This window comes from Urocitellus parryii, chromosome X (genome assembly GCF_045843805.1).
Source record: "Urocitellus parryii isolate mUroPar1 chromosome X, mUroPar1.hap1, whole genome shotgun sequence".
Lineage (NCBI taxonomy): Eukaryota > Metazoa > Chordata > Mammalia > Rodentia > Sciuridae > Urocitellus > Urocitellus parryii.
Window position 1 is genome coordinate 90,065,863 of NC_135547.1, and position 23,069 is coordinate 90,088,931.

General features: G+C 43.2%; 1 protein-coding gene and 1 non-coding gene across 5 annotated transcripts; one reads left to right on the forward strand and one right to left on the reverse strand.

Moving 5' to 3' along the window:
- Positions 1 to 4,235: 4,235 nt before the first annotated feature.
- On the forward strand, positions 4,236 to 17,418 carry Tbc1d25 (TBC1 domain family member 25). Of its 4 annotated transcripts, none has more exons than XM_026406694.2 (6): positions 4,236 to 4,303; positions 6,287 to 6,396; positions 7,349 to 7,503; positions 15,133 to 15,260; positions 15,398 to 15,586; positions 15,862 to 17,418. In XM_026406694.2, the coding sequence occupies exons 1-6, from the start codon at positions 4,274 to 4,276 to the stop codon at positions 17,218 to 17,220; spliced, it is 1,971 nt and encodes a 656-aa protein (XP_026262479.1). In that variant the 5' UTR covers positions 4,236 to 4,273; the 3' UTR covers positions 17,221 to 17,418. The 4 variants fall into 4 exon arrangements, with proteins under 4 accessions (XP_026262479.1, XP_026262478.1, XP_026262480.1 ...); XM_026406693.2 differs by lacking the exon at positions 4,236 to 4,303 and adding an exon at positions 4,399 to 4,624; XM_026406695.2 differs by lacking the exon at positions 4,236 to 4,303 and adding an exon at positions 4,961 to 4,996.
- LOC113195291 (U6 spliceosomal RNA) lies at positions 14,838 to 14,944 on the reverse strand. Its single transcript, XR_003302380.2, has one exon. It is a non-coding gene; the product is annotated as a U6 spliceosomal RNA (small nuclear RNA).
- Positions 17,419 to 23,069: the final 5,651 nt, after the last annotated feature.

The window sequence follows — 23,069 nt, forward strand, 5'->3', positions numbered from 1 at the left end:
GCCACATCCCACGCCCTGTTTATTTTCAAAACAGGGTCTCACTAAGTTGCTTAGGGCCTCATTAGTGCTGAGGCTGGCTTGGAAGTTGTGATCCTCCTGCCTCAGCCTCCTGAGCCACTGGGATTACATATATGAGCCACCATCCCTGGCCCTCTAACTCATCTCACAGAACCCATGCCTCATATCATAGACCACCCCCAGGTTCCATCACTGATCCCACAGACCTCTTATCACTCACCTTACCTATCATTCCATCTGTCAACTTGCAGTTCTCCACCATTCATGGTATATAACCCATTGGTCACCAACAGATGCCTTAATCACCCCCAAAACACCTGTCACTTACTATACAGACTGCCTTTCACACACTCAGAGTCCCTTCATTCCCCCTACAAATCTCCCTACAGGCAACCTATTATTCACTCCATAGATACTCCACAGTTACCCTGTGGAACTCCTCCTCATTCACCCTGAAGACCCTACCCCTTATTCCATACTCTCTATCATTAAGTAATTGATTCCTTGAAGGATTTCAAAGAGATGGTAAAGAATGTATAATAAAATGGCAGATACTTGAATACTGTTTTTAGGTGACCTGTGTAAAGCCAGACTTCAGCTCAAACTCTGGCTCTCTTCAGGCCTACAGTATAGACTTGAAGAAATGTCTAATTGTTAATGCCAAAGCCCTGCATAATCTGAACTCATTTACTTTCTCATCTAATATACTATCACTCTGTTGTTTACTCACTATAAAGGCATGCTGATTTTGCTCTGCCTCAAATATACCAGGCATAGCCCATCTTTCTGTCCATTGCACTACTTATTCTCTGTGCCACTTACTACCTGTTAACCTTGAGCTTGCTTCTCCCTGGCCTTCAATGTCTTGTATATAAAATACTACTACTAATAATAATGCCTACCTCATAGGTTTTTTTTTTTACAAAATATTTATTTTTTTAGTTATAGGTGGACACGCTATCTTTATTTTATTTTTATGTGGTGCTAAGGATTGAACCTAGTGCCTCACGCATGCTAGGTGAGCGCTCTACCTCTGAGCCGCAACTCCAGTCCCCTCATAGGGTTTTTATACAGTTTAAATGAATTGATATATGTAGATGGTTTAGCATATACTTTATAGTTTTTGAATGGAAGAATGAATACACAAATGAAACAGAATGTTCTCCCCAGGACTATGACAAGGGTCTCCTTTTTTTTTTTTAATATTTATTTATTTATTTTTTAGTTATTGGCGGACACAACATCTTTGTTTGTATGTGGTGCTGAGGATCGAACCCGGGCCGCATGCATGCCAGGCGAGCGCGCTACCGCTTGAGCCACATCTCCAGCCCAAGGGTCTCCTTTTTGATCTCCTTGCTTCCAGTATCTTCCTGTCCAAAGTTTTCTGCAATACCAAGACAGGAGCATCTGACCATACCTCTGTTTAAAACCTATGCTCCATGCCTTCAGGATAAACTCCCAGCTCCAGGCTAAGGGTTTCCTCATCCCACCCTGTGATAACTGAAATGAGAGGTAGGCTGTCCAACTTGTTTCCATTAGAAAATCCAGCAGGGGCTGAAGATGTAGCTCAGTGGTGAGTGCTAGCCTAGCATGTACCAGTCCCTGGGTGCAATGTCCAGCACAAAAAAAAAAAAAAGGAAGAAAAGAAGCAGGGTGTGGTGGTAGCAGATACCTGTAATCTCAGCCACTCAGCAGGCTGAGGCAGGAGGATCACAAGTTGAAAGCCAGCCCCAGCAATTTAGTGAGGCTCTAGGAAATTTAGTGAGACCCTGACTCTAAATAAAATATTTTAAAAAGGGCTAGAAATGTGGCTCAGTGGCTAAGCATCCCTGGGTTCAATCCCTGGTAACCTCCCCCCAAAAAAAGAAGAAAAGAAACTCCAGTGTCATAGGTAGGTTTTTTGTTGTTATTGTTATTGTTTGGTTGGTTGGTTTTGATACTGGGAATTAAACCCAGAGGCACTTTACTACTGAGCTACATCCCCAACCCTTTTTATTTTTCATTTTGAGACAAGGTTTCACTAAGTTGCTTATAGCCTGGCTAAATTGCTGAGGTTGGCTTCCCTAGTTGCTGGAATTACAGGCATGGGCCACTATGCTCAGCTACCATAGGTGTTTTTGACTCCATGATGTGGGACAAGAGAGACCCATAAGTCATCTTCTGGCTTTCAAGTAAAAGTCCCCATTATTTATAGCTTCCAAAGATATCTATTTAATGTGTATACTTATTTTATTTAAAAAAAAACTTTTTTTGTATTTGGAAATGGACAGAAGAGCTTTTATTTTATTTGTTTATTTTTATGTGGTGCCTCACACATGCTAGGCAAGTGCTCTGCCACTGAGCCATAGTCCCAGCCCCTATTTAATGTACATTTAAAAATATACCAAAATAAAATCGCAGACTTGTCTAAAATGGCAGTGGCACACACCTATAATCCCAGCTACTCAGAAGGCTGGAGCAGGAGGATGGCATATTCAAGGCCACCCTGGGTAATTTAGTGAGACCCTGTTTCAAGATTTTAAAAATTTAAAAATGTTAGCTAGACATGGTGGCTCACAACTATAATCCCTGTAATTTAGGAGGCTGAGACAGGAGGATCCCAAGTTCAAAGCCAGCTTCAGCAACTGATTGAGGCCCTAAGCAACTTAGTGAGACCCTGTATCAAAATAAAAAATAAATAAAAAGAGGGCTGGAGATGTGGCTCAATGATTAAGTACTCCTAAATTCAATCCCCAGTACCCCCTCAAAAAAGTTAGACAAAAATAAATAAATGAATAAATAAATAAATAAATAAAAGTTAGCTTATCCATACCAACATTGCAGTAGGCAAAGTCCAGCCATCTAAAAAACTCCTTGGCTAGGGGCTGGGGATGTGGCTCAAGCGGTAACACGCTTGCCTGGCATGTGCAAGGTGCGGGGTTCGATCTTCAGCACCATGTAAAATGAAATAAAGATGTTGTGTCCGCCAGAAACTAAAAAAATAAATATTAAAAAATTTTCTCTCTCTCTCCTCTCTTAAAAAAAAAAAAAAAAAAAAAAAAAAACTCCTTGGCTAGAACTAACATTTGTTAGGGCAAACTTATATTTTGTCCAAAACACATGGATGCTATGTTGTAGAATAAAGTAGGAAGAATACCTTTTTGCATTTTGCCACACATAAGTTTTCTCAAAAATATCCAAAATATATTCAATCATTTAGTTGATATTTATTGGACACTTCGTAATTTATGATGCTGGGGACTAAACCTGGGGCCTCATGCATACTAGGAAAATGCTGTAGTACTGAGTGATACTTCTAACCTGACACACTGTTTAATATCAGGACTTACTTCAACATATTGTGAGGATTAAATTAAACAAAGGCAGACTTGAAAAACCTAGGACCAGTCTTAAAGGTTTAAGAAATAAAAACCTGTTGTAATATAAGAAATAAAAAGATAGGACTTCCAGAAAGTGTAAAAATGTTTTTTGAGCCAGCTAAGTTGGTCAGAGCCTTGCTAAATTGCAGACACTTATCTCGAATTCGCAATCCCTCACCTCAACCTCCTGAGTAGCTGGTATTATAGGAGTGCACCATCCTGCCCAGCCCCTAAGCCATTCAGACTGTCTCAAAATAAAATGATAAAAAGGGCTGGGGTGGGGGGAGGCGGCTGAGGCTGTAGCTGAGTGGCAGAGCACTTGCCTAGCATGTGTGAGGCACTGGGTTCGATCCTTTGCACCACATAAAAATGAAACAAATAAAATAAAGGCATGCTGTTCATCTACAACTACAAAAAAAAATTAAAAAGGGCTCAGGATGTAGTTCAGTGGTAAAGCACCCCTGGATTCAATCCCCAGTACCAAAATAATAATAAAAATAATAAATTTTTTTGAATTTGTATAAGCATACAAATTGCAAAAATCATAAATGTACAGTTCCATGAATTTTCACAACGTGTACATTATTTTTAAAAAGACTCTGGATTAAGGATTTTCTTTTCCCGTCTAGGAGATTCACTTGAAGTGAGGGCCACACTATTTGAAACAGATGACATCATCTGTCAACAGAAGTGCTGGACAATTTGTGGCAGGGTGTCCAAACTTGACGTGCTCACGCAGCAGCTTCCTTTCCCCGCCCATTTCCATCGCCCAAAAGGGACCTCAGTTTAACACACCCGAATATGAATCCGGAAGTAGTCCTCCAAAACAACCTGCCACGGAACCAAAGGAGGCGGGGCCTCAGGAGGCGCCTACACACTGTCAGAAAAGAAGCAAAATGCCCGGCTTTGCCGGGGTGGAGCTCCGCGTAAGAGCACTCTAGGCGCATGTGCAGAGGCGACCTCCCTCCTGAGCCAGGTGGGAGGGGCGGTGGGGGGCAGGGTCGCGCGGTGCCTTCTGCGCCTGCGTTGAGGCACAAGGTGGGGCCGTGAGCGCCCGCACTGTAGGGTGCGTGCAGGGGTGGGGGGCAACGGTCAACCGTCGCCTTGAGGCAGGCGACGGCAGCATGGCGACGGCCTCCGGGTCCTCGGATTTGGTGGGATCCGGAGCGCCCCCGCCTGGCGGGGCAGCCCAGACGGCGGCGGCAGCTGAGGAGGAAGAGCGAGAGGTGGTACGGGTCCGAGTCAAGGTGAAGCTGGCGGCCGGTCGGCCAACCTGCCCTGGCATCCCAGGGGAAGGGAAGGCGGTGGCTGTCTTAGGATGGAGGGCGGGATCTGAAATTTGGGGCGTTACCCGAGGGGCGAGGCTTGAAGGCAGAGTGATCCTTGTGGCGGGGAGGGCCTGAGGGAATGGGTCCTAGTGACACATCCTAGGGCGTGGGACTGAAAATGAAGGGGCAAAGGCCTATTATGAAATAAATGGGTGGAGCTTGTAGGTGAAGGGGCGGGGTTGTAGGATAGGAGGAGGGGTCGCAGTAGTGGAGGGGTGGGGCCCTGACTAATGTCTGGGATGTCCATAATGACTGAAAAAGGAGCTCCGAATCAGACCCAACACAGAGATGGTGAGGGTGTACTTCTGGGGCTGGAGATGTAGCTCAATGGTGTTTGCTTACCATGTACAAGGACCTGGGTTTGATCCTCAACATGGCAAAAGAATAAAAAAAGTGCACTTTTGTGCGAGTCCCTACCCTTGAGCCCCTGTGCTTGTGGGGAAATAAACAGCTAAATAAATAAATGAGATACTTCAGACATTGCTAAATGCCATGAGGAACGAATGAAAAAGGTTATGAACTAGGGAGTTTAGCCAAGGTTGTACAGATTGTACAGGAAAACCTTCTGGAGAAAATATTAAAGGCTCAGGGATCCAAATTAAGAAGGGTCAGCTATGTGAATTTCATGGCAGGTGGCGGGATGGGCAAGAGTTCTAGGCCAAGGGAACAGCAGGGCAAAGGCTGGGGGTTGGAGATGAGCTTGGCATGCTCCTGTAGGTTCCCATATTGCTAGAACAGCAAGAGTGAGGGGAAGGAAGAGTGGTAAGGAGGTGAAACAGAGAAGCAACTGGGGCACAGGTGGTAAAGAGCCTTTGGTGTGTACTCTGAGGAAGAAAGATGTTGCAGTAGTTCCAGCAGGCAGTGATGGTGGCCCAGACTAGGGTGGTGGAATTGGCAGAGATGAGAAGAGAGTCAACAGATCGCTTTGTGTAATAGTGCTGTAAGAGAGCAGTTTGGGAATTAAGAAAAACAGAGGATGCCTGATCTGTGAGTGACCCAGATGAAGAAGGCGGAAAGGATGTTCCAGACAGGGGGATCAGCACACACAAAGGCCTGAAACCAGGATGTGTTGAAGATAACAGCCAACAATTTGGTACTACCAGAGTGTAGAGGTAAAAAATAAAAAAGTAACTGTGGTGTGGCTTGCTGGGGCCTCTCAGGCCCACCTGTTGGGGACCCTAGGGTTGTCACTGAAGAGATTCACAGGGCAGGTGATAGATAGATGTGCTAGATTGGGTGCAGTGTTGTAGTTAGACTGGTCATCATGATTCTGGCAACCATATTTGAAGGAATATAGCAAGTTTGGATGCCTGGACTATTGCTGTATCCTCCTCTTCACTGGACCCCTTGTTCTACCCTTGCCCTCCACAGTCTATTTGCAGAGCAGCCATAAGGATTCTGTAAATTGGGCCACATCCCTCCTCTGCTCAGAAACCTCCTGTGGCTCCCCATCACTCAGAACAAAAACCAAAGTCCCCATCATGGCCCAGAACACCTCTCCAATCTTGCCTTCTACCACTTCTTACCCTTCAGCATGGAAATGTGGCCCCTTATGGCCTACCCCATGTTTTCTCTCTCCAGAAATGTGAGAGCTTCCTGCCACATGAGTTCCGCTCTTTTGCTGTAGACCCCCAAATCACCTCACTGGACGTATTACAGCACATCCTCATCCGAGCCTTTGATTTGAATGGGTGAGTAAAGGGATACTGGGGACTGGCCAGTGGGCCACTCACCTCGACAGCAGTTGTCTGTGGCTTTTTTTTTTTAAATGGGATTTTGGTTTACTTTTCTATTAAATAATCCCTTAGTGAATATCCAGATATGAATAGCTTGGAGTACATGGGGACGTCTAGTCCCCACATAGGATAAATTCCTAGTAGTGGTATTAAAGGGTATGTGCTTTTTAAACTTGCAGTGGATATTGTCACAATGCTCTCCAGAAAGGTTTTTACCAATTTAGAATCTCAACAGCAGCATATAAAATACTTGTTTCCCTCACCACCTCTCAGTGATTGCTAGAAAACACTCAAAATTTGCCAGTCTGATAGCCGAACATTGGTATCTCTTGGGGGCAGATGTGGTGGTTATTTTGTGTTGGTGGGGTGGTTGTTTTGGAAGAAGACATGCCCATGGTAACAAATGTAAACAATAAAGAATTGTTGAGTATTTAGGATGTTTCCATGGTTACAGTGATTATCCTATAACATACTTCTTTGCTTAGCTGCACAAATCTACCTGAAGAATAAATTAGTTGTTACTTGACTTTTCACATAAACACTTTCTGTTGTGAAAAATAACAAACATACAGATCGCTTTATTTTTTTATGTAGTAAGAAGGCTGCTTTCTTCCCACTTCTGTCCCTCAACTACACTGTCACTGTCCCCAGAGGGGATCAACATTTTACCAGTTTTCAGTGTGCCCTCCAGATATAAGCAGGTGTGTATCTGTTTCTGTGTTTGTGTAACAAAGTGGATATAAATGACCTGACCTCAAACTACCCACAGTCCTTAGTATAGTACCCAGCAGATAGTAGGAAGTTGTTTTCAGTACCTTCCATATTACCCCTCTTGTTTTGGAAATTGTCCCTGAGGCTTCCAGGGCATTGAGGACCTCTGGAGAGCTCCCTCATATCCTCTGTCCAGGAAGAAGAACTTTGGCATCAGCTACCTGGCCCGGGACCGGCTAGGACAGGAAGTTTACCTCTCTCTCTTGTCTGACTGGGACCTCAGCACAGCTTTCGCCACTGCTTCTAAACCTTACCTGCAGTTGCGTGTAGACATTCGGCCCTCAGAGGACAGTGAGTACCCAGTGCCTTTGGGCACTGCTCTGGGTCATACCTTTTCCCTATAAGATGACTCCACCCCTTACAGTATACTCCCTCAGTGGGCTGGGAAGCAAGGTATCCTAGGTTCAGATCCTGGCTTAGCCACTGGGGCTTAATTTCTTCACCTATAAAACAAAGATGGTAGTATTTTAGGGCTATTGTGAGGATTAAATAGGGAATTCACATCAAATGCCTAGAACAATACATGGCTGCACAGTTAATGTTAAAGAGGTATTACTACTTGCCAGATGTAGGGCTCATGCCTATAATCCCAGCACCTTGGAAGGCTGAGGCAGGAGGAGTACAATTTTTTTAAAAAAATTTTAGTTGTAGATGGACACAATATCTTTTTTTTTTTTAGAGAGAGACAGAGAGAGAGAGAGAGAGAATTTTAATATTTATTTTTTAGTTATTGGCGGACACAACATCTCTGTTTGTATGTGGTGCTGAGGATCGAACCCAGGCCGCACGAATGCCAGGCGAGAGTGCTACCGCTTGAGCCACATCCCCAGCCCACAATATCTTTATTTTATTTTTATGTGGATCAAACCCAGTGCCTTTCACATGCGAGGCAAGCACTCTACCACCTGAGCTACAATCCCAGCCCAGGATTACAAATTTGAGGCCAGACAGCAATTTAGGGAGGCCCTAAGCGACTTAGCAAGACCCTGTCTCAAAATGAAAAAAATTTTAAAATTGCTGGGAATGTAGCTCAGTGTTTATGCACCCCTTGTTTCAATCCCTAGTACAAAAAGAAAAACAATGAGCCGCGAATGCTTGTAATCCCAGCTGTGTGGGAGGCTGAGGCAGGAGGATCTGGAGTTTAAAGGCAGCCTCAGCAATTTAGCGAGGCACTAAGTAACTTAGTGAGACCCTGTCTCTATGTAAAATGCAAAATAGGGCTGGGGATGTAGCTCAGTGGTCAAGTGCCCCCTACCCCGATCCAAAAAAAAAAAAGAAAAGAAAAGAAAAGTTAGCTCTATTATACTGTTAGAGCATATAAGTTAGTAATATATGTTATATAATATAACAGTATAGCTATATTATTATGTATTTCAGTTATAATATCTAAACATAATAATGCCCATTATATTAATGATAATTTTGTTTATTTATTCACTCATCCTGTACCTATATTTGTTTGCACTCTTGCTCACTAATCATTTGTTCCCTAAATCTCTCAGCTACTTATTTTCTTCTCATATCGGTTCCTCCAATTTAGCCTGTGCTGGTCCCTGCAAACACACAGATAAATTAAGACATGGTCCCCCCCCCAATTTTTTTTTGGTTGGACACAATATCTTTTTTTAAAAATATTTATTTATTTTTTAGTATTTTATTTTTTATTTATTTATTTATTTATTATTTTTTTTTTTTTAAAGAGAGAGTGAGAGAGGAGAGAGAGAGAGAGAGAATTTTTAATATTTATTTTTTAGTTTTCGGCGGACACAACATCTTTGTTGGTATGTGGTGCTGAGGATCGAACCCGGGCCGCACGCATGCCAGACGAGCGCGCTACCGCTTGAGCCACATCCCCAGCCCTAGTATTTTATTTTTTAGTTCTCGGCGGACACAACATCTTTGTGTGTATGTGGTGCTGAGGATCGAACCCGGGCCGCACGCATGCCAGACGAGCATGCTACCGCTTGAGCCACATCCCCAGCCCCTAATTTTTTAATATTTATTTTTTAGTTTTCGGTGGACACAACATCTTTGTTTGTGTGTGGTGCTGAGGATCGAACCCGGGCCGCACGCATGCCAGGCGAGCATGCTACCGCTTGAGCCACATCCCCAGCCCCCAAAATATTTATTTTTTAAAGTGTAGATGGACACAACACAATGCCTTTATTTTTATGTGGTGCTGAGGATCAAACCTGGGTCCCACCCATGCTAGACAAGCACTCTATCGCTGAGCCACAATCCCAGCCCCTGGACTCAATATCTTTATTTATTTATTTTTATGTGGTGCTGAGGATGAAACCCAGGGCCTCGCATGTGCTAGGTGAGCGCTCTACCACTGAGCCACAACCCCAGCCCCCCCCCCCAATTTGATTATGGACCAAACATATTAGTTAATAGTATTCTATCAGTGTTAAACTTCCTCAGACTTACCTCAGTCTGTTTGTGCTGCTATAATAGAATACTACAGCCTAAGGACTTTATGAAGAACAGAAATTTATTTCTCACAGTTCTGGAGGCAAGGAAGTATAAAATCAAGGTTCTGACAGATTTCATGTCTAGTGAGGGCCTTCTTGCTGTGTCCTCACATGGCAGAAGGGATAGAAGAGCAAAGTAAAGGGAAGGAATGTTGTGTTCTCACCTAGTAGAAGAGCAGAAGAAAATGAACCCACTCCTTCAAGCCCTTTTTTATGGTCTGATCCCATCTATAAGGCTCTTCCCTCATGACTTAATCATCTCTTAATGGCCTCACTCCTTAATTGAGGCTTAGTATCCCTTATCTAAAATTCTAAGGGCCAGAAATGTTTCAGATTTTGGTATTTTTCAGATATTGGAATGTTTTCAGAAACTGTACAAATTGAGCATTCCCTATCCAAAAATCTGAAATCTGAAATGCTACCAAATCCTATACACTTTGAACATGAGATCATGTCCAAATGTCAAGTTTGGGTTGTGGATTTCAAATTGTTGATGTTCAACCCGTGCCATTACATTGGCAATTAAGTTTCAACATATGAATTTTGGGAAATGTATTCAAATCATAGCAGTATGGTAATGGTAGCAAGGCCATTTAAGAAAAATGTCGTTGTTCATTGGAAAAAACAGGTAAGAACAGATAAGTGTCATGATGTCTGCAAGTGATTTGGCAAACATGTTTCTATGTAGAGGGAGTGAGATAAAGCAAATGTGGCAAAAAAAAAAAAATGTTATCAGGTTGGAATCCCAGAAGTTCTGGAGACTGAGGTAGGAAGATCGCAAGTTTGAGGCCAGCCTCAGCAACTTATCGAGACCCTGGCTCAAAATAAAAAATAATAAGGGCTGGGGGTGTAGCTCAATGGTAGAGTGCCCTGGGTTCAATCCCCAGTACAAATATAACAGGATCAAGGTAAGAGATGTATGAGTAGTTCACTGTATTCTTTATTGTTTAATCTGTGTTTCAAGTTTTTTTTTTAAATAGGAAGTTATATAGTAGAAAATACTATTCCCAGCCTGAGGGGTCTCACATGACTATTTAGGATAAGTGAGGCATTTTATTGACATTATAGTAATATATCCATAGCCAACATGGATTCAACACTTGGGCCATTCTATGCACTTATTTTTTTCAATAAATTCCCCATGTGATAGAAGAAAAAATTGAAGTTTAGAGTGGTGACAGGACTTGTTCCAGTCACACACAGTTAATTGAAGGATAGAATTTGAACCTAGGTAGTGAATAACTGGCTTGAGTCACCTTGTTTTGTTTTTTTTTTTTGTTTGTTTGTTTGTTTGTTTGTTACCAGGGTGTAATGGTAAAAGCATTACATATGTTGGCAGGTCAGGTTTGATAGACAATAAAGACACTGTCTTTAAACACAATAGCATTTATTTTAGTAATAATATGAAAGCAAGAGCAAAATCAAAAGTGATAGGTGAGAGAAAAATAGAAGAAAAAACATCACCAGATCAGGGAAACACCAACACCTGAAGTCATATAGCTGGGGAGTCCCGGGGCAGCTTTTCAGGGTCCTGATTGGGAAGTTCCAGGCAGTGCCTCCTCTGCATAGGTGAGACTCCAAAATCTTACTCCCAGTGGGGCTCTTTAAATACAAGTTAGAACAAACAAAGCTCCATTCTAATAACCTGCATGACCTAGTGTTTCCCTCAAGAATACTTCATCCTCCCAAAGACTGGTCAGATCCCCAAATGGAGGGAGTGTTTGCCTTGAGATAACTGAATGTCTCTGAGTTCCCATGAGTGAGCTGAACCAAGAAATCTGTATTCTTTAGATGTTCTAACAGGGATGTATGTACAAAGGTCACAGCAGGCACATGGACAGAGATCTTTAATATTTTCCTTAGCCCTTTACAGGGATTGAACCTAGGGGTACTTAATGACTGAGTCACATCCCCGGCTCTTTTTATTTTTTGAGACAGGGCCTCACTAAGTTGCTAAGGCTGGCCTCAAACTTGAAATCCTCCTGCCTCAGCTTCTCAAGTTGCTAGGATTATAGACATGCACCACCACACCTTGTTCTTTTTTTAAAATTTTGTTTTTCAGTTGTTGATGGACCTTTATTTTATTCATTTATTTATATGTGCTGTTGAGAATCAAACCCAGGTCATCATACATGCTAGGCAAGTGCTCTACCATTGAGCCAAAACCCCAGCCCCTCGTCCTTGTTCTTAATCATTTGGCTCTACAACATTTTGAATTTAAGATTGGCAGCTGAGGGAAAGAGAGAACAAATGTCAGACAGAAAGGTAATGACAGAGATGCACAGGAAGACAAACTGAGGAAGATAGATAGCTAGAGACAGGAATTTCTGCCATTGCATCAGTGACTTAGGTCAGTCAATTAATTCATTCTCCAGGCCTTGGTTTCCTTACCTGTAAAGTAGACAAGTAGCACTATTTTGGTAAAGAAATTACATCTGCCTGGCTAATTAACATATGAGGAATACTCCAACTATATAAGTGCCAATAAAGTAAAGAGAAACAAAGATATCCATCTCTGTCAAAAATACATTTTAGAAAGTTATCTTTTTAAAGAGACTCATTTTTCCATTGATGAGTCATTTCTTTCCCTACTGTTTTTAGAAGCTGTCTGACTTACAAAATTCCTGCATATGCACAGATCTGTTTCTGAATTACTGATTTTCTTACACTGATCTTTTTATTTATTTATTTATTTATTTATTTATTGTGGTTGTAGATGGACAGAATGCATTTATTTTATTTTTTTATTTTTATGTGGTACTGAGAATCGAACCCAGTGCCTCATGCATACTAGGCAAGTGCTCTACCACTGAGCTACAGCCCCAGCCCACACTGATCTCTTCATTAACTCCTAAATTGTTTCATGTATTTTTAATCATTGTAGCTTTATGATAGGTTTTTGTTTTGGGATTGAACCCAGGGGTGCTTAACTACATGAGCCACATCCCCAGTCTTTTTTTATTTTATTTATTTATTTATTTATTTATTTATTTATTTATTTTTTTAAAGAGAGAGAGAGAGAGAATTTTTAATATTTATTTTTTAGTTCTCGGCTGACACAACAACTTTGTTGGTATGTGGTGCTGAGGATCGAACCCGGGCCGCACGCATGCCAGGCGAGCGTGCTACCGCTGAGCCACATCCCCAGCCCCTTTTTTTATTTTTTGATACAAGAACTTCCACGTTGCTTAGGGCCTCGATAGGTTGCTGAGGCTGGCTTTGAACTCTCAATCCTCCTACCTCAGCCTCCAAAGCCACTGGGATTACAGATGTGCGCCACTGAGCCTGGCTTACATATATTATTATCTTATTTTTAGTATTCTTGTATTTGAAATGTATTTTTTTTCCTGGTGGTGGTACCGAGGTTTGAACCCAGTGCCTCACACATGCTAAGCACACACTCTACACCCCCCAACCCTTTACTCTTTCCTTTTTACTTTCCCTTCTTTTTTTTTTTTTTAGTAATACATGGATACAATATCTTTATTTTGTTTATGTATTTATATGTGGTGCTGAGGATCAAACCCAGTGCCTCACATGTGCGAGGTAAGCGCTCTGCCACTGAGCCACAACCCCAGCCTGATTTTCCCTATCTTGAGCCCTTTAGTGGTCATTTGCTTCCAGAACTTCTTTGTTCTCCTCCAATAGGGTGCATGGGTTAGATGTACTCTAATAGTCAAAATGTCTTTCTTACCAGGGCATGGTGGTACATGCCTGTAATCCCAGCAACTAGGGAGGCTGAGGCAGGAGGATCATAAGTTTGAGGCTAGCCTCAGCAATTTAGTGAGACTGTAAACAACTTAGTGAGACCCTGTCTCAAATTAAAATGGTCTGTGGCTGTAGCTCAGTGACAGAGTGACCCTGGGTTCAGTTTCCAGTACCCCCCCCAAAAAAAATTTCTTTCTTGAGTTAGGGTTATAGCTCAGTGGTATAGTGCTTCTCCAGCATGCTTAAGACCCTGGGTTAGATCCCCAGCACTGCAAAAATTGGCTAAATAGGTCTTTACTGTCTTAACTATGTGTAGGCCTGTTGGATCTCAAGTATTCTGGGTGCCTGAGCTACTGTCCTGCCTCCAAAGTTGAGTCACAGCAGTCTGTTTGTTTCCAGTCTGACATTCATTTCATTGTAAGCAACCTTTTTTTTTTTTTTTTTTTTGGTATGAGGGATTGAACCAGGTGCTTTCCTACTGAGCCACTGCGCTATGTGTGCCTCTGCACCTAGCTTCTTTTTCTTCTTAAAAAGTTGCCAGCCCAGTTGGTACTATCTATCTATATTGCTGGAATTACAGGTGTGTGATACCACAGCCAGCTAAGAGACAGGGTCTTGCTCTGTTGTCCAGGCTGGTCCCAAACTCCTAGTCTCAAGTGATTCTCCTGCCTTAGCCTCCCAGTAGCTGAGACTATAGGTATTCATCACGATGCTCAGCTCATTAGTATTATTATTTGTTATGTTAGTCATTGTCCCAGTACCTGGCACATGGTAAGCATTCAATAAATATTATTACTTTATGTTATTAAAATATTAGAGGGCTGGGCGTGGTGGTACATGCCTGTAATCCCAGCAACTCAGGAGGCTGTGGCAGGAGGATCACAAATTCCAAACCAGCCTTAGCAATTTAGCAAGGCCATAAGCAATTTAGTGAGAGTCTCTCTCAAAATGAAAAAGGAGGGCTGGGATTGTGGCTCAGCAGTACAGTGTTCACCTAGCAAACGCAGGGCCCTGGGTTCAATCCTCAGCACCACATAAAAATATATAAATAAAACAAAGGTATTATATCCAACTACAACTAAAAAAATAAATATAAAAAAAGAAAAAGGAATGGGGATGTGGCTCAGGGGTAAAGCACCCCTGAGTTCAATCCCCAGTACCAAAATAAAAATAAAATATTAGCTGGGTGCAGTAGCACACACCTGTAATCCCAGTGGCTCAGGAGGCTGAGGCAGGAGGATCGTGAGTTCAAAGCCAGCCTCAGCAATGGTGAGGTGCTAAGCAACTCAGTGAAAACCCTGTCTCACAATAAAATATAAAATAGGGTTGGGGATGTGGCTCAGTGGTGGAGTGCCCCTGAGTTTAATCTCCAGTACCCCCAAAATAAATAAATAAATAAAAATAAAATATTAGAGTCTTCCCAGCCATTTTTTTTCTCATTGTGAAAATATGGAACGCTTCACGAATTTGCGGGTCATCCTTGCGCAGGGGCCATGCTAATCTTCTCTATATCATTCCAATTTTAGTATATGTGCTGCTGAAGCGAGCACTTCCCAACCATTGTTGCGACATTTATTACAAAAGATTTCTTCATGGTTTGATGTTTTTACATGATTTGGATAATATGGGAAGAGCGAGTGGGAGTCATTGTTCTTTAGGTAGCCTGGCTTTGGAAGGAGAGAAACTAGGTCTTCAGTGCTCATCCTCACTCTCATAGCACTTCACTCTGTGTACTCAGGCCCACTGCTGGAAGACTGGGACATAATCAGCCCCAAGGATGTCATTGGCTCTGATGTGCTGCTGGCTGAGAAACGGTCATCACTGACGACAGCCGCCCTGCCCTTTACACAGTCCATCCTATCTCAGGTGGTCTCAGGGACCCTGGGGGCCCATTTGTGGTGGGAGGGCAGAGCCTATCTAGATCTGATCCAAAGCATGCTGGTTGTCATCTGCTCCTAGCCTGCCCAACTGACTGGTGGCTTTCTTCCCTCCTTCCTTCCCAGGTGGGTCGAACCTTGTCTAAAGTCCAGCAGGTGCTGAGCTGGTCATATGGTGAAGATGTGAAGCCCTTCAAGCCACCCCTGAGTGATGCTGAATTTCACACATACCTGAATCATGAAGGCCAGCTCTCCCGACCTGAGGAGTTGCGCCTGCGAATCTATCATGGGGGTGTAGAACCCTCTCTGCGAAAGGTAAATCTGTCTCCTCACTCACTTGTTGCATCCATCACTGCTGTGCTCAGAGGTAGCTCATGAGATACATTAGTGGGGCACACTCTTGTAGGTGGGGTGGAGATACTCCAGGGTAGGAAGCTGTCTTTCAGGTGGAACTAGAAGTCAGTAGTGGGAAGGCAGACTTGGCATAAGAAGTAGAGAGGCCCCAGGGGCTGGGTGGGTGGTGATTGATACACAGTGTTGCAATGCTCACCTCTAGAACCTTAGCCTCCTGTTCTTTCGTACATGGCCAGGTGGTGTGGCGGTACCTGCTGAATGTGTACCCAGATGGGCTTACAGGCCGTGAACGAATGGACTACATGAAACGCAAGAGTCGCGAGTATGAGCAGCTCAAGAGTGAGTGGGCCCAGCGAGCAAGCCCTGAGGACCTGGAGTTCATCCGCAGCACTGTCCTCAAGGATGTGCTGCGCACTGACCGGGCCCACCCCTACTATGCAGGGCCTGAGGATGGCCCACATCTGCGGGCACTACATGATCTGCTCACCACCTATGCTGTTACACACCCACAGGTGTCCTACTGCCAGGGCATGAGTGACTTGGCTTCGCCCATTCTTGCTGTCATGGACCATGAGGGCCATGCCTTTGTCTGCTTTTGTGGCATCATGAAGCGCCTGGCTGCCAATTTCCATCCTGATGGTCGCGCCATGGCCACTAAGTTTGCCCACCTCAAGCTGCTTCTTCGACACGCTGACCCTGACTTCTACCAGTACCTTCAAGAAGCAGGTGCTGATGACCTCTTCTTCTGTTACCGATGGCTACTGCTTGAGCTCAAGCGTGAGTTTGCCTTTGATGATGCCCTCCGCATGCTCGAGGTCACTTGGAGTTCACTGCCTCCTGATCCTCCTGAACATGAAGTAGAGCTTGTTGGACCTCCCAGCCAAGTAGCAGACGTTGGCTTTGGTGGCCACCGGGGGCGGCCCATGCGACAGAGGCACATGCTGAGGCCTGCAGGTGGAGGAGGTAGTGCCTTCGAAGATGCTGTTAAACACTTGACCACGTCCAGCCAGGGTCCTGGTAGTGGGGGGCGTCTCCTGAGACAAGCCAGCCTGGATGGCCTCCAGCAACTCAGGGATAATATGGGCCCCAGGAGGGACCCTTTGGTCCAACTACCCCACCCAGCTTCCCTCATTAGCTCCAAGTCCCTCTCTGAGCCTTTGCTGAACTCCCCAGATCCACTGCTTTCCTCCTTTTCCCGCCCTGACTCCCCATCTTCCTCATCTCCACCATCTACCCAGGAGGCCTCTCCTGCTGGTGACATGGGTATAGGCTCCCCCTTGATGCAGGAGGTAGGATCCCCACGAGATACTCGGAAGTCCTTGCCACCACCCCCAATGGGCCTGCCCCCACCCCAGGAGTTTGGCCGGGGGAACCCATTCATGCTCTTTCTTTGCCTGGCCATCCTGCTGGAGCACCGTGACCACATCATGCGCAATGGGCTGGATTACAATGAGCTGGCCATGCACTTTGACCGCCTAGTGCGAAAACACCACCTGGGGCGTGTCCTGCGCAGAGCCAAGGCTCTGTTTGCTGATTACTTGCAGTCAGAGGTGTGGGACTCAGAGGAGGGGGCCGAGGCCACAGCCCCATCTTGACTGAACTCCCTCCAACCCCCCATCAGCCCCACCTTTGCCATCAGGGCCCACATGTGAGATCCCACCTCCCTGCCTGCCAGCCCTAGACCTGTTGGAGTCAGGAACCATCTCTCCCCAGGTTTGAGTGTGGAGGGCTCTGCTTTGGCACTTTTTCCTGTTTTTGTTGTGTTGTTTTTAAACAACAATACTTTGAACACATGAAGGTTACTGTAGTCTGTGTGTTTCTCTGCCCCCTTCTTGGATTTTATTCTAAATGGAGTCTCTAGTGGCTCTTTACCTGATGGGGCCAAAATAGTGAAGGGTGGCTCCTGCTTCTCCAGTGGTGGGGAGAGGGCTGCTGAGAAACTTTTGCAAGATTCAGTACAAAGAGTAGGATGTCTAATGCCCAGTTTTCAGAAAGGCTGGCTACTGAACTAGGTAACAATATCTTAAAGGGAAAAGAAGAAGTCATGGCCTACTTAGAAACATTGGGCCAGCCTTTCTAGATCTACGCCCTTCTCTGTGATTCTTAAACACTGATGCTGGCAACTCTGGTCAGGGATCTTTCTACAGTTACTATCTTACTACGTCCTTTGGAGCCAGCTTTAGGGACTGTGACCTTGCCATGCCTAAGGCCCTATATTGTGTCTCCAGCTCATGGGTACCTGTCTTAAACTTTTTTGGCAATAGAAACCATTTTTTTTTCTTCTCCATTCCACTAATATGGACAAACAAATCAAGCACCATTAAAATCGGGCCCTAAAAGAATTCACCTGTTTATTTGGAGGATAATCATCAAAAGCAGGTCCTTTTGCCCACTAATCAGAAGGTAGGGTTCTCTCAGGCTGGGTGCTATCCTCTACAGAGGACATGGAAGACAGTGGGTGAGATAACTGGGGTCCATACATCATGGCTTAGTTGTGCTAGGTTCTGGACAGAAGTTGTTCCACTGGACAATGATGCCAGAGAATGAGGGGCATCAGCTTAAAACAACAAGGATTTATTTATCACACAGTTTCTGAGGGTCAGGAATCTGAGGAACAGCTTATCTGGGTAATTTTGATTCAGGGCCACTCCTGAGATTTCAGTTTGTCAGCCAGGACTGCATTAAGCTGGAGGCCTGACTTGGCTAGTGGATTCACTTCCACAAGGCCCTGTTGGCAGGAGGCTTCAGTTTCTCACCACTTGATCCTCTCCCAGGGCTCCTCACAACATGTGATCTGAACAAGCGGGCAAGAGATCATGACCAAGTGAAGACACAATGCCTATTACGACTTTTTCTCAGAAATAACATCATTTCTGTTACATTTAAATGGGTCATATAGACCAACTCCAGTAAAACATGGGAGGGGGCCACATATATGAATACCAGGAGGCAGGAACCACTGAGGACTATATAATAGAGGCTGGCTACTGCACTAGGTAACAATATCTGAAGCAGAAGTAATGGAACAGACAGAAGAATTTTAATTAAATTTAAAAAATGACAGATAATATCAGAATATAAAACAGGAAAAAGATTGTAAAAAGACCCTCCAAAATTTAAGGTATGTGTTTGATGGTAGAAAAAAATGGTGGGCATGGTGGCACATGCCTGTAATCCCAGTGGCTCAGGAGGCTGAGGCAGGAGGATCACAAGTTCAAAGCCAGCCTCTGCAAAAGCGAGGTGCTAAGCAACTCAGTGAGACCCTGTCTCTAAATAAATAATAAAATAGGGCTGGGGATGTGGCTCAGTGGTTGAATGCCCCTGAGTTCAATCCCCGGTACCAAAAAAAAAAAAAAAGGAAAAAGAAGCAAAGTATATATTGTAAGTGGAGAACATGAAATGAGATGTCAGAATTGAGTCCTCATAATAGTAATTACAAATATATATATAAAACAGAGACCATCACTGGATTAAAATAAGAAAAGTCCAACAGTACACATACACAGAAATATTTAGAATTTAGAAATGTTCAATGTGGAAGGAAGAAGAAAAGATAGAGTAGATAATAAAAGACCAAAGAAAGCTGAGATGGCCATCCTAATAGCTAATATAGAATTGAACACCAGATATGTGTGCCATAAACATGTATATTCCTAGGAAGCCCTGGATAATACATTTTTAAGCTTGAAATATGTATACACACACATATATGTACATACATTTATACATATATTTGTTCTGAATTTTTATGTTGATATACATTACATAGGTATGTATTTACATATATGTACTATATATAAAACCCTCCACTTGGAGCTAGGGTTGTGGCTCAGTGGTAGAGCACTTGCCTGGCACGTGTGAGGTACTGGATTTGATCCTCAGCACCACATAAATAAATAAAGGTATTATGTCCATCTACAACTAAAATGTTTTTTAAACCCTCCACTTAAAAAATGGAGAAGACTCCTTTTATGTTTACAGTTAACAATTACAGAAGTAAATCATGTTAGGGCACAAAGAAGACCTCAGTAAATTCAAAAGTATCAATATTCAGAACAAGGTGGGTAGGTCAGTAATAGAGAACTTTCCTAGCACACACAAGGCCATGGGTTCAAGGCCCAGTACTATACACAAAGTTTATATTAAGCATTTTCGCTGACCATATGTAATACAATTAACAGGAGCAGCTAAAAAATGACTCCCAATTTTGGGTAGCTAACATTACTAAATAACCCTCGGATGAAAGAAGGAATCATATATGAATTTAAGAAATATATACATAAAATGATAGGGACCCCAGCTGCTTGGGAGGCTGAGGCAGGAGGATCAAAAGTTCAAAGCCAGCCTCAACAACTTATCAAGGCCCTAAGCAACTCAGTGAAACCTTGTCTCTAAGTAAAATACAAAAAAGGGCTGGGGGTGTGGTTCAGTGGTTAAGCAACCCTGGGTTCAATCCCTGGTGCCTTAAAAAAAAAAAAAAAAAAAAAAAAAAAAGCCAGGCAAGGTGGCTCAAGCCTATAATCCCAGCAATTTGGGAGGCAGCACGAAGATTGAGAGTTCAAGACCAGGCTGTTGCAATGGGCAAAAGGTGAAACTTATGCAGTCCAGGGGGAGAAATAAAGAATGTCCAAGCGCTTCTGCCCTTTTCAATACTTTATTCACTCAAATCACTCCATACAATTTCACTCTATAGGTTCTTAATCAAGAAAATGACAATCCTGGGCTGGAGCTGTAGTTCCATGTTACAGCGCTTGCCTCACAGGTATGAGGCCCTGAGTTCGATCCTCAGCACCACATAAACTAAAGATATTGTGTCCACCGAAAACTGAAAAGTAAATATTTAAAAATTTTCTCTCTCTCTCTCTCTCTCTCTCTTAAAAAAAACACACACACAAAAAAAATCAAGCCTTAGGTTTTAAATCCAACAGATGCACCCTTACTCAGATGGCGATGATCAGATCAGGAACCAAGGCAGGCTTCTCCTGGGGTGGAGCTGACAGCTGGCTGAGGAGAGGGTCATAGAGAGAAGTTGCAGCTCTCATTAGGGTCTAGATGTGGCTGTAGAGTTTGAGAGCGGTGAGGAAGAGGCAAAAGATCACCAAATGATGAAAAGTGTTGGGATGTCAGTCCAGGTCCTCATCAGGCCCTTAGCGGGAGGGCATCAGTATTGGCTGGCTGAAAGTCTTTCCTTTGCTTTATTATTTGTAACAAATTTTGGGACTTTAGACCCCCCCTTTCAGTCCTTATCAGCTGTCACTGGATCTCCTGATGACATTGTTTACCCTGGGGTTAAAACATCTGGTCTGGTGGTCCACACCCTGATCTTTTCGCCTTTCCCTCTTATCAGGCGCCTTTCCCTCTTATCTGAGGCCTTTCCCTCTTATCTGCAAGAGGCTTACTCTGAGATTATCAGGGTGGGGAGAAGTGATTTGTTTATGCCTGCAGGCCATACTGGAGGGCTCTGTTAAGCGTGCCTGGTGAGACTGCTTGTTTCAACCAGGAATTTTTAAACTGGAGTTGTATAGGCTCAGGCCTAAGGCCATTCACACAGCCTCAGCAATTTAGCAAGAATCTAAGCAACTCAGTGAGATTCTATCTCTAATAAAATACTGAAAATGGGCCAGGGATGTGGCTCAGTGGTTAAGCACCCCTGTGTTTAATCCCTAGCACCCCAGTATACACACACACACACACACACACACACACACACACACCTGTTATCTTAGTGACTCGGAGGCTGAGGCAGGAGGAACACAAGACTAGCCTCAGCAACTTAGAACTTGTTTTGAAATAAAAAATAAAAAGTGGCTGAATTTTTTTTTGCTTTGTTTTTTTATTTATTTTTTTAAAGAGAGAGAGAGAGAGAGAGAGAGAGAGAGAGGGGAGAGAGAATTTTTCAATATTTATTTTCTAGTTTTCGGCAGACACAACATCTTCGTTTGTATGTGGTGCTGAGGATCAGCACGCACGCACGCATGCCAGGCAAGCGCGCTATCGCTTGAGCCACATCCCCAGCCCAAAAGTGGCTGAATTTTTGAGGCCACTAAATTTTTGAGGCTGGCTCAGTGGTAAAGAGCACCTGGATTTAAGCTTCAGTGCCAAAAAAAGAAAAAGAAAAAAGAAAGAAAGAAAAAGAAAAAAAATCTGAAGATTTGTGGGACAAAGTTAGTTAAGAGGACAAAAGGTACAGTTTTAAATACATTTATTAATTCATCAGGAAAGAAGAAAGATTTAAAAATATGATCTAAGCATTCAAATCAAAAGTTGGGAGCTGGGCATGATGGTGCACATCTGTAATCCCAATGACTCAAGAGGCTGAGGCAAGAGAATATTAAATTCAAGGCCAGCTTCAGAAACTTACTGAGACCTGGATTACAAAACGAAAAATAAAAGCCAGGTGCAGTGGCTCACTCCTGTAATCCCAGTGACTGGGAGGCTGAGGCAGGATGATGGCAAACAAGTTTGAGGCCAATCTCAGCAACTTAGCAAGGCCCTAAACAACTTAGCAAGACCCTGACTCAAAATTAAAAAAATAAATAAATAAAATGGGCTGGGGAATGTAGCTCAGTGGTGGAGTACCCCAGGGTTCAATCCCCAGTACTGCAAACTAAATAAATAGTAAAGTTTAAATAAATAAAAAGTTGCTTTTCTGGTTGGAGTTGGAGTACAGTACTTGCCTGGTTTATGAAGGCCCCTGGGGTTCTACCTTGTCCCCAGTGTTAAAAAAAAAAAAAATTGCCCACACAAAAGAGGCTAACGTTTTAAGTTAACACAATACAAAAAACAAAAGGCAAAGTTTCCAGAAAAAAAGTTAAGTGTGTTTAACTAGATATAAAAGCAAAGAGAAAACTTACATATAACAATACTTTCTCAGAAAAATTAAAATGGTAGTCAAAGGCACTATATCTCATTGTAATGAAATACTTTGGGTACCAGATCCAGATATTTTGCATTTGGTAGTTTTCTCAAACTTTCCAGGAACTCTTAGTTCCAATTTTATACAAATCATTCCAGAAAATAGGAAAAGAACAAAATCTGCCCAGCTCAATTTATGAGGCTAGGATAATCTTGATTCTAAAAGCACATAAGATAATTTAATAAAGTTACATAACCATTTCACTTCTGAAAATAGATGCAAAAATTCTAATAAGATATTAGCCACCCAAATTCAACAAGGTTGGTTTCTTTGTGTATGTGTGGGAGTGCTGGGAATTAAACCCATGGCCTTGTGCATGCGAGGCAAGCACTCTACCAACTGAGCTATATTCCCAGTCCCTCAACAGGTTTTTTTTTAAATATTTATTTTTCAGTTATAGGTGGACACAACATCTTTATTTTAGTTTAATGTGGTGCTGAGGATTGAACTCAGTGTCTTACACATGGTAGGCGAGCACTCTACCTCTGAGCCACAACCCCAGCCCCTCAACAGGGTTTTTGTTTGAAT

Bases quoted from the DNA above. Each gene is read 5' to 3' on its own strand.
- Tbc1d25 (XM_026406693.2), top strand. From the start codon at position 4,502: ATGGCGACGGCCTCCGGGTCCTCGGATTTGGTGGGATCCGGAGCGCCC. The intron at 4,625-6,286 runs GTGAAGCTGGCG...TTCTCTCTCCAG, and splicing joins TGGTACGGGTCCGAGTCAAG to AAATGTGAGAGCTTCCTGCC. The intron at 15,587-15,861 runs GTAAATCTGTCT...GTACATGGCCAG, and splicing joins TAGAACCCTCTCTGCGAAAG to GTGGTGTGGCGGTACCTGCT.